The sequence below is a fragment of the Colletes gigas genome, unplaced genomic scaffold, assembly GCF_013123115.1.
Source record: "Colletes gigas isolate AHSC1104 unplaced genomic scaffold, ASM1312311v1 Colletes_gigas_Sc00003, whole genome shotgun sequence".
Taxonomy (NCBI): domain Eukaryota; kingdom Metazoa; phylum Arthropoda; class Insecta; order Hymenoptera; family Colletidae; genus Colletes; species Colletes gigas.
This window is the reverse complement of record NW_025106632.1, coordinates 7,362,702-7,374,466: the sequence shown is the minus strand read 5'-3', so window position 1 is coordinate 7,374,466 and position 11,765 is coordinate 7,362,702. Positions and strand designations below refer to the sequence as shown.

Here is an 11,765-nt window from a genome sequence, read left to right as displayed (position 1 = left end):
TTATTTACATTTAACGAATTACAAATTTTTTAGACTCACGAGTAGGAACAGCGATGTACTGATCGATGGTTCATGTAGAGAAGCATGATGATTGTCCATCTCAACGCCATGCTTGACGACATTATTCTACGGTTGCAGATAATAGTGATGGCGTGTCGTTTCGTCGCTGAGATAATAACAACAAATCGTTATTTTCTTTTTTATCTGTCAAAGGTGGATACAAAGTGTAACAATACGGGAGAAAAAATAGAAATTCTCTGATAAAATGATCACAAACAAAAATCAATAAAATCAACAGTCGAAACAAGTAAAGAGTAAGGGGAAGAATTAATAAAATACAATAGTTATACAAAAATGGAAAGAACGACGAAACGTGTACAAATTTGGTAAGACTTACACATTTAGAAAATTGAATCAAGTTTAAATATGGTAGCACAGTGATTGCACTCGAAGCCACTATCGTATCAAAAAATGTCGCGGAAACTATCGATCGCAGAAATCTCGATTGCACCATGCTGTAATACGCGTGCAACATCGCGAATACATTTAATCCACTAAAAATTAATTCCTCTCGAGCCTCCATCGTAAAGGCGAAACTCATCTTGCAGATTTCTGTTACTTTTATACACCAGGTTTGGTTAATAAAAGTACAAGTTCGCGTACTGTTCCGAATACCAGATAAATATACATAGGTCGAAGAAACGACAGAACTTTTCAATAGATAATGCAACAATTTACAACATCACGACGCAGTCTATGCGCTGAAGATATGAAGTAATATCTATAGTTATATACTAAGTTTGTGGAAAGAAGCAGAATAGCCGATAGCAAATTGGTTACGGGGGCGTCGCACGGGGAAATTCAAGTGTCCTTCCTTCGTAGAGTAAATAATAATTCATGACAAGATCATTGCAAGAAATTATCGTTCATCGATTGAAGCCAGCTGACCATGTTCCAACGAAATTCACAGTCGCGCGACCACTGTCTGATCTCAATAGTCGACTAACACACGACAGAAAGTGATGAAAGTGAGAGGACAAATCGTTTCTATTGGGTTGTAACATACGAAATTCCTGATAAATTAAGAAACAATAGCGGACTGTTAACTTCTTCGAACGCGGAGAAATGAATCAAATCGCTATCCCTTTACGTAAATTAAGAAGTTTGTTTTTTCTAATTACACGTAAACAATAAAGTTTGTAGGGAGCATAACTCGTCCAATAAACGTATTTCTCAATTAGTGCCTTAGCTATGACAGTTGTATATAATATCTTCTTTTCGTCGAATGTTAAAGAATAGCCTGACATTGTCCTTTTCTTTGCACTTTATATTTCTTGTCTCGATCTGACATAGTTTCGATAGTAACATATCGATAACATAATTGTGTATGTTTATAAGTTCTTAATGATTTAGGAAGATCCAGTTGACGCGTGTTACGACCCAATACGTCAGTGTATTTATGCATCTCGATATCTTTCGAATAATGTAGTCTGTGCATTGTAGGCCGAAGACGATATACGAATCAAAGATCCACTCGTGTTGAACGAATGGATTTTTTCGTTGTCTGGGTCCTGGCCGCTGCAACACGCGGACGTACTATTAAGGACCACGGTGGTGTACTTTATTCTGCACTTGATTTTTGGATACTGGGATCTGTACGATTGTAGGGGTGATGTGGATTTGATAGTGATAAACATACTGGAAACTATGGTGGCGACGTCGTCGTATCTTGGTCTTCTTCTGATAGCCACTCATAGGAAGGAATTGGGGGAGGTGATTGTCACAATGAAGAGAGAAATCGCGGGTGAAAAATTGTTCGAGAACAGCGACGAGAAGCTTTTGTACTCTGCCTACAACACCATCTGCTACCGTTTCGGCAAATACACGGCAATGGCTTCGTTTTTCATTATTGCTACTATGTATCCCCGCCCTTTGATAGATTTGCTCACTTCTTCGAATCGAGGTATTCGTTAATTAGTATTAGGGTGTCGTATGAAAGGTTGTCTCTGGAAGAAATTGGTCCTGTTAATAGAAGATGATTAGTTTTTAAATCATAACACACAAAATTTGACTCTGCTACTGGGAACCACGTGTAAGACAATACAAAAATATTAATTGACTTACATTTAATTTAAAAAATGCCCAATGTGATAAAAATATCTGAAATAACGTATAAAAGTTACTCTTATGGAATACAAATTACTCGTTACCTCGATGAGTATCGGATTTTGGACCTACATTTTATCTTTTGATACACGTATATCTTTTTTCACTTATTTCTATACAGGGTGTTCGGCCAACCCTGGGTAAAATTTTAATGGGAACTTATACAGACCGAAATAAGACGAATAAGATCAATCATTTTTGGTCATTACACATCCCCAGAAATCCTACGCACTTTCGAGAAAAAAATTCCTCACCGAAAATCTAATCAGGTGCCTAAGTTTTTCGACGAAAAATAAAAATTTCAAATCGTTCTGGAAAAATTATTTTCGGTTGCAGAGATCAATTATAATCATTTATGGTGAATAGACATACCCCCGAAATCCTACGCACTTTCTAGAAAAAAATTCGAGAAGCTATGAAATTTTTCGACGGAAAAAAAAATATCGAATCGTTCTGGAAAAATTATTTTCGGTTGCAGAGATCAATTATAATCATTTATGGTGAATAGACATACCCCCGAAATCCTACGCACTTTCTAGAAAAAAATTCGAGAAGGTATGAAATTTTTCGACGGAAAAACAAAATTTCAAATCATTCTGAAAAAATTATTTTCGGTTGCAGGGGTCAATTACAATCATTTTTGGTGAATAGACATACCCCCGAAATCCTACCGACTTTCTAGAAAAAAATTCGAGAAGGTATGAAATTTTTCGACGGAAAAACAAAATTTCAAATCATACTGAAAAAATTATTTTCGGTTGCAGGGGTCAATTACAATCATTTTTGGTGAATAGACATACCCCCGAAATCCTGCGCATTTTCGAGAAAAAAATTCAGTATGGGCGGAACTTTAAACGTTAATAACTTCTTGACGAAGCCTCCATCAACAAATTGGTATTCTTGATTTTCGTCTTATTTTGGCTCCTAGAATCTTTCATTATAATTTTTCTCAGAGGTGGTCGAACAACCTGTATACTTCTTCCAGCAGTGAAGTCAAATTTGACGCGTCACGATTGAAACATTCAAAGTGAGTAAAAATTATTACGCGTTCAAGGAGAAGGAATACTGTTGTAGGGAATGAATCGAACAATGTTGCTAGAATTAACGTGGTGCGACACGTAAACTAACGCCACCGACACTATAGGTGATTTAAGCCTCGACTGCCAGGGAAATGTGACGCGGATTGCATCTAACGCATCGAAGTTACATTACTTGAACAAACGTAACATTTGGAAGACATTTTCAGCATAATTTGCTTCGTGTTTTCCCACAGGTAACGACACCGTGCTTTTCCAGCTACCTTTCCGAGCCCACGTTATGTTCAACTACCAGAAACCTCCACTTTATGCCCTGCTGTACTTGTACCAACTACCTGTCACGTACATACCTATGTTCCACGTAGCGGAAGTTAGTTTCATAGTTAACGTTATGCTACATCTCTGCGCTAAGATATCGATACTCGCGTATCGTATTCGAAATATTCCAATGAATCCGCCGAAATCGTTCAAAGATGGCATCAAGCGGTCGGTGACCGCGCATTTGGAGTTGTTGAGGTACGTTTTCCTCGCACTCTATTGCATTATTTTTAATTATAAATCTAGTTTTACTATTTTTTACACCGAGGGAATTCGAGAAGTTTTTTAGAAGAATTTATTTACAGGATGTCGAGAACATTAAACGACTGTTTTCACCTGGTCCTCCTACTAGAACTCATGAGCTGTGGTTTCAGATTGGGCTTAGCATTATATGTTGCACTGATCGTAAGGACATGAATTTGTTTAAGGTAGAAGGCCAAGATTTTAGAGAAATATCCTTCAAGCTTCGTAACATAACAAAATTGTAGGAATCTACATCCTCCAATCATTTTACTAAATGTTAAACTTTGCGTTTAAGAGTTTTCTAATCCTAAACAGATCCTTCTTACAGACCATCCTTACGAATAACTTTCCTAAAAATTGACACGTACAATAATCACCATTTTGCACGATGTTCCCGCATGAAAATTGCCAAAATAATTTCATTTAAGAGAACAAATCCTAGAAACTAAAACACTTTGACTATGGAATATCATAATTTAAAGTGTTTAGCTTTTCATTGAAACTTCGATGATCGCTGTTTGTTTAATTTTTCAGAAAATCTCTACGGATCCAGCAGTTGCGTTAAATTTCCTTATACACGCCGCAGATGTGACTGCTTTTTTATACTTGTACTCCTACATAGGCGAACAACTATCGTTCGAGGTACGTACGCCCACATATGTATATGTATTTCTCTATCTGCATTTGGTTTAGAATTTCTCCAATTGCTTCGAGTTACATACGAGGTATCAGTTAAAACTGTACGAGAACGCTTACATAACTATCTTAACACTTTACCGACCGGTAGCGGTTGATTAATCGGCTATCGGTCGGTAAGCGTTGGTCGGTAAAAAAGTTGATTAATACGCTATCGGTCGGTAAGTGTTGGCCGGTAAAAAAGTCGATTAATAGGCTATCGGTCGGTAATGTGTTAACATTGCTTGAAGAAATCGAAATACCGAGAAGCAAGAGAGCTACAAAGTTTAAAAATGACAGAAAATGGACGAAAATGTTGAGAAAAATAAACTAAAATAATTTTTGTGGTGCTCTTGAAAGTGATTCGATTTTTTGTCAAACATTGTATTTTATCGCTCTATCGTGACAATAAACATTTTTGTTTAAAATATTAATTCGATGATATACTTTAGTCCAAAAAGTTGGGTAACGCATTTTATGATATCGACTGGCCAGAGATGGCAAGCAACGAGAGAAAAGCAGTGTTAATGTGTATGATGAATGGGCAAAAAGCGATGCACATCACGGCTGGGAAATTTTATGTTTTCTCGTTGCTTGGTTTCACCGAGGTAAGTACAACTATTCCCTTTCAACATTTCAAATTTGAGGAACAATAAAAATATTATTACAATCGTGTTTCTATTCTTGCTAAGTAAATAGATAAAAGGTATCATTTTGTCTCATTTTGATCCCTAAATGTACATCACTTAACACTTTACCGACCGGTCGCGGTTGATTAATCGGCTATCGGTCGGTAAGCGTTGGTCGGTAAAAAAGTCGATTAATAGGCTATCGGTCGGTAATGTGTTAAGCTACTCTATCCCTTGGATTGAAAAAAATATACATATATGCTAGGTGTACCCGAATTAATTGATCAAATATGAATTATGAATTTTGGAGCTCAAAATATTTTTTCCTCTCGAGGTCCTAAATTCGTAAATCAAGTTTGACTATTTAACTCGGATAATAAAATATAATAAAACTCGACTTGTCGAGTTAATCTAATTTATATGTAAAAAAAAAACAGTCTACAGATCTCCTTAATAATTAAAAAGAAAATGATACAATTTTAAAGTGGTTTGGTTGCTGTTTTCCCCTGAGGCACACTAATTAACACTTTCAAAGGCATATCTTACAAGATATTTAAATTTCAAAAAACTAACTTGTATTCGTATGTTGCAATAGTAATTACGTTATCCACTGTACAAACTCAAGTCGATAGAGGTGAAAAGAAATTACGATCATGCATTTAATACTATCTGTATACATTTCGAAAACCAATCATTTGTTGGCGATGGACGTGAGAAAATATTCGCAACTATTTCTGTTCCATGTAGATTGTAAAAACTTCTATGGCGTCTCTCTCCATGCTACGAGCCAGAATGTAATGGCGTGAAACATTGTGTGATTACGATTATTTTCGACCGTCGTGAGAATACATTGCGTCTACATCTGTACAATATATACAATATATTCTGTCTACAGAAAAGAATAACTAAAAAAAAAAATATGTTGTTACAAATACAGAAGATCTATATTTACTATGAATTATGAATTTTGTGTTGTTTGTTAAAATTCCATGATTAGAAAAGTCCTCATTTTTTGGTGGGCGAGTCAATACTCGTGACAAAGAGATGAGAGAAGAGATCACAAAAATAAGTACATACAATATCGGTTTTAGTCAGCACAATGTCCCACAATTAAGTGCACTACTTGTTGGTAAATCAAATTTTTTCATTATTTGTTACGTTATTAAAAAATATGCACTATATCTGTCAGACGAACGATTGCACAGCCATCTACGGCAGAACGTCCAAGTTTGTCGAGAAATAGTACGCTGCCTTCAACGCTAGGTGGCGTCCAAATCGTATGCAACCAAAATATATTTTCGGGAAATTATTTTCCCTTTTCTTTTTAATTTCTACACAGCTGACATTATGGACAACTTTCGTGAGAATGGAAGATTCATTACCCAATACGCGAATTACATAACCGTAATATGTCCATATAAACGACAAACTGAATGTCAAACCTCATTCTCAGAAGGTTATAATTTGGGGTTTCAAGACGTTAAATATTATAAAATTTTTGAGAGGGCTGTGATCCACAAACTAATTACCTTGTACAAAACTTTAATGCACTCTAAAATTGAGTATGACATCAAACATTGTGATCAAGGCAATTTCAAGTTGTTCTCACTCCTTCACAAACATTTTTACCAAGTTCTACAGTCTATAGGACTGATACACATAGGAGCCACACAAAGATAGGCCACTAAACTCGGAAAAAAAAAAATTTTCGGTTATATTTTCATTATAAAAAAAAAAGTTTATTATTCGTAGCTGAGGTGGCGCGTGGTACATACATGAGGTTTCCGACTACAACAAATCCTATAATTTCACGCAATACTATGTACAGACATGGTTCATGTTGCAATATTAATAGCTAGTATTAATTAACATAAGTCAACATTACATCTAAATTATTACCCATTACACTATGATCTATGATTAATGTTCGAAAGGTCCGCGATATCGCGGATCTTTTACAACTTTAATTGTTTCGCGTTTATCTTCTAGTGCGTGTCCTGTAGTGCAGTCACCAAAAATAATCTGCCAACGATGCGTTCAATCGTTCAAATTTATGCTATCCTCGCAGAATTTCTCAGTCGATCGATACGTAAATTTTCTCGCCAACTTCACTTAACCCTTAACATAACATCCCTGATAACCGCGTGAACTATCGACGATCAATATTAACGACAACTACACTTACAGTTACGTTCACGCAAATGCTTAAAAACGCTTTGATAGAAAGTATCGTAAAGCGAGCACTGATTGAGAGATAATTAAAAAAACAATACAAAGACAAAAAACTTGGATGGTAATAAATATTACTTCCGTAGACATCGATAGGTACTATTTCTCTAGTTACAATAATCGTACCTGCCTTCTTTCAGAGTATAAAAGTATTTATAAGAGCACTTACGGTTTCGTTACTAGGATTCACGAGATTTGTACTCAATTTATTTTCGTCGCGCTAATCGCTTATTTGAGCAAAAATAGAGAAAAAAAAAAAAAAAAATTAAATGAACGAACTTTTCATTGTTGGTGTTTCTATTATTCTATGTACGCAGAAGCTTCGTTTCGCAGGGGGGAAGAGTATAATTTTTTTTAGGAGTATCAGAGAGATCATAATGATGAAATGAGATGAAAAGTATATAATAGACGCCTTAGGTTCTCCTTATTTAATATTACGAATGATTCGTACGTTGTAGTAATTCGTCGTTCGAGGCGAAACATAACCTACTCTCATCGGACTTTTGGGAGTATTCGCGATGAGCAGAAGTATTGTAAACGATAAAATGGCACCCTGAGTTGAAGAAGCACGGTCTTCAAGAAAAAAAAAGAAAAAGAAAAAGAAAAAACGGTGTATAAGTACTTATAGCCGGGTCGAAGGAAAAGATTCGTCACGATTGGTAGGTTGAGATATATGAAACTGGAGCTTGTCACTCTCTGCCCCAGACACATCGAACATCGCGTTAGAAATATTTAACGATATTCCTCTTCTGGTGCATAAAATGTTTCTTGCTCATTGTTCTAGAAATTTTAATTACAAATTATCGTACATCTATGGCATTCAAGGTCCCAAAGCTAGAAATCGCAGTTCCCCCACTCTAACTCCGTTATCATGGTCAGGAACGTTGTCCGATGCGTTACATAGGTTATACCAAGTGCCATTTGAAATAAGAATTCAGAGATTATTCCAAGACTACCTTTTCTATCTTCTATACGTATTTCTGACATATTGTTGGATATAATTCAAAAATATGTAACACGATAATATATTTATTTAGAAATTTATTTATAACGTTCGTTCTTTTATACTTCAAATTACAACACCCTCGAAAATTCTCTTTTTTATACGAACAAAACATTCGTTATAATGTTTCTTTATAACTCTGTGTCACTTTGAAGATTATGATGTCACATATCATTGAACTGACCTTAGGGTAACCTTTAAAAAGTCAAGATATAATTTTTTCTCTACCCGAAAATTAGAAAATAATTTCTTATTTTTATAAAATCAGTATTGGAGGTTATTTTAAACAGCACTTATCTTAGGGCACCATATACGTACGAGCTCTATAGAAGTACAAGACGGCATCACAATAAAGGATACAAAGTCGTGAATGAGTCTATCCACGTGGACAGTAGTTAACTAACTGTTAAATAAATGTTTTGTTGATCGGTTTCTACGTTACTCGCGTATGCTTGATCCCGTCGTTAATCTTCGGCCAGCAAAGTGGAGGAAAAATTCTCCAAAGTCGATTCTTTCTTCGGTCAAACTACATGGTGTATAACCACTGTCTATTATTCAAAGACAGAACTTGGCGTGAAATCGCCAAGTTGCATATTGGAATGTACTTTCGTCGAGGTACAGCGTTTCATAATTTTCTGAAGGGCTGGCCGCCACTTTTCAAAATCCGTGTTACGAATGCGACGCTCTCGTTGTGTCTTTTTTAGCAGGAGACACGCTCGTCGAATTCGTGATCTTGTAAGCGTTCCCCTTCACCTCGGCGGGATGTTTGTGGGTACTCGTCGAGGATTTCCTAGGAGGTTTCGTTATCTGGGTCGTCGACAGACCGCTAACCGGATACTTGTTCCTACTGGATGTACCACCGTTGTTGTTCCTCGTCCCGTTCTTCGTGGACGTCGAACACGTCGCCTCGGTGGGATGCTTCGGCATAACGAACGCTTTCGTCTGCTTCAGCAGATACCGGTCGTTGCACAATGCTGATATCAACGGTAGATCCAAATTTCTGCTCTTCTCGCGAAGCGTCCGTATGTCCAACATACCGTCTTCCTTTCCTTCTTCGTGCTCCTCCGTTACGCTCGACTTGGACGTCTTCTTCGGCGATGAAGATGACGAGGAAGCCGACGGGAGCGGTTGATTCTTCTCGAGATTCTGCGACAAGAAATATAGAAATAAACTTCCAAATCTTATAATTTTAAATGCTCTAATTAACGATACTGTCAACGGTCGAAACACTGGTTCTTGTCTGATTAGCAAAGTTAAGCAACGTTGGGGGCAGTTAGTACTCGAATGTAGGTAACCACTTTAGGAACAGTGCATATTGTTGTCATTATTGTATACTGTTCATATTATAGTTCTCTATCTATATACCTGTTCTATAGAAAAATTACACGTCGGAGCCGTACCTGTATTTCGTAGGGAGGCGGCGGAGGCGGCGGCGGAAGTCTGCGATGCTTAAGTTGCGGCAAAGACTGTAGCTTCATGTTGGAGGGAGAGTCAAAGCACTTGAGAATGTTCTCGTCGCTTCTGGTCCTCGAGAACGCGTGAAGCGTGTGAGGATGCGCGGGCGCGGGTGGTTCCCGTCTGAGACTCTGACTTCCTGCCGACGAACAAGTGACCCCGCTGTACAGCGAGCTCGTGCTGGCAGCGTAGTGGCTGCTCAGATTACTATGCGGCAAGTAATTGTTGGAGCTCGTGTCGCTGCTACTGAGGTTTTGATTGGAGGCGTATTTAGACGGCGAGGAGAAGGAGGAACCGGGAAGATACGGCGTGCTACGGTACATAACCAACGATTTGTTGTTGAAGGATGGATAAGGCGGAGGGGGATAGGCGGCCATCGCTGCAAGAAGCGAGCCTTGTTTCGCGTCTATGTACTCTTGCTTGGACACCGCGGGATCCTTCAGCGGGAACATGACGTAATCGACGTCGGAATAGAGCTGTTGTTTATACTGTTCGATCTGCGACCTGGCAACCTGGCTCGTGTAAACGGTTGCCAGGCTGGGTGGCGGCGGTGGAGGTTGTCTGGGGTGAACCATGGGTGGAGGTGGGGGTGGCGGAGGCGGCGGTGGCGTTAAGTAGGGCAACAGAACAGGGCCGCCTCGCGATGCGTGCACGTCCAAGTAATTGTTCGGCCCCACGACGAGGGCCGCGACGGGTGCGTGAACTGGCGTGGGTTTCATTTTGTCACCGGGATAAGTGGGCGGTTGAATCCTGGGCGGCGGTTTCGGGGCGATCGAAGTCGCGTCGTTCACCTGGACCTGGCCGACGATGGTCTTCGACGACACCAAACCGATGTTTGCCTTGCTGTTCGCGAGGCTGGTTTGTATCTTCGTCGACGTGACCCTCGAAACGATCTCCTCGCTCGTGGTCGGATAGAGGGTCGAGATCGCCTCTTGTCGAGTGACATCGGAAACTTCTGGGTAAGGCGGCGGGGGCGGCGGTTCCCTGGGCGTCACAGCATCGTTTCTCGGGGGCGTCGGCGGTGGTATCTGTATCCTTTCCCTGGGCGACGTGTAAGGGGGTGGCGGTGGTGGATCGGTCCTCCTCGGCGGCAGGGGCACGAACTCGCCGCGTGTCGCGTTGTACGGCGGCGGGGGCGGCGGTTCCCGATCGATATCCGGTATCTTGGATCGCGACGAGTTGATCGTCGCGTAATCCATGCTCACCGGGTAAGGAGGCGGCGGAGGTAGCTGCCTGTCGCTGTCCGTCCGCGGTGGCGGCGGCGGCGGGGGCATGGTAACGTAATCGCAGTCGGAATCCATGGAATTACTGATAGTCTTTCGGGGTGGATAACGACCGACGATCAGATCCGAGAGCTCGTCGGCCGACAACAGTGGTCCCACGCTGGAAGGATCGCTACCGTCGCCTCTGAAGCTTCCCGCGCTCAGAATGCTGTTGCTGCGCGACCTAGGATCGTCCAGTTGTTGGTCCAACGAAACTACCGTCATCGCGGCCACCACGTTCACCACGTCGTCGTCGCCCTTACAGACGCTGTAGATGGGCTCTTGGTCTTCCGTGCTAACATCTTCCGTGTACACGTCGCTCGTTTCGGATCTAAGGCCGCTGTGGATGGTGTAGAAGCCGGACGTCACCGATGCCTCGTCGGTCGTCGACTGCACGGAACTTAAAGCGCACACGTCGCTCGCTGCCGATGATTCGTTGGCGTCTCCAGTCGGCGAGTACAAGTCTCCTATTCTCTCGTCTTGCATCTCGCTGCTTCTCAGTGTGTATACACCGCTGGTCTCACTCGCGATATCTGTACCTAGAAACGACATTTTTTCTTTACTTATTCGATGGATACGTAACATTGTACATTCGTGGGAAGGGTTCGATATCTCTATAAGTCAAGGTATACAGATTTATTTTGAGATTTAAGGCTTTCGCGGCCTGGTTACAGGATGGTTACAGTAAATGTTGCAACCTGCATGTGGAACCTCCAACCTTAAAGATGCAGATTGCAACATTTGCGAA

General features: G+C 40.1%; 2 protein-coding genes across 2 annotated transcripts in view; one reads left to right on the top strand and one right to left on the bottom strand.

The window, feature by feature from the left end:
- Positions 1 to 769: 769 nt before the first annotated feature.
- On the top strand, positions 770 to 5,866 carry LOC122404765. The gene is made up of 7 exons (XM_043408988.1): positions 770 to 774; positions 1,414 to 1,447; positions 1,504 to 1,963; positions 3,440 to 3,719; positions 3,827 to 3,926; positions 4,892 to 5,047; positions 5,816 to 5,866. The coding sequence occupies exons 1-7, from the start codon at positions 770 to 772 to the stop codon at positions 5,864 to 5,866; spliced, it is 1,086 nt and encodes a 361-aa protein (XP_043264923.1).
- A 1,726-nt stretch (positions 5,867 to 7,592) lies between these two features.
- Positions 7,593 to 11,765, bottom strand: part of LOC122404924 (protein expanded-like) — a 94,331-nt gene continuing 90,158 nt past the window's right edge. Inside the window, exons 12-13 of the mRNA XM_043409315.1 lie at positions 9,701 to 11,556; positions 7,593 to 9,446 (exon numbers count right to left, since the gene is read on the bottom strand). Of these exons, the coding sequence (XP_043265250.1) occupies positions 8,970 to 9,446; positions 9,701 to 11,556 (2,333 nt within the window). The 3' untranslated portion in view covers positions 7,593 to 8,969. The remainder of the gene's footprint in view (positions 9,447 to 9,700; positions 11,557 to 11,765) is intronic.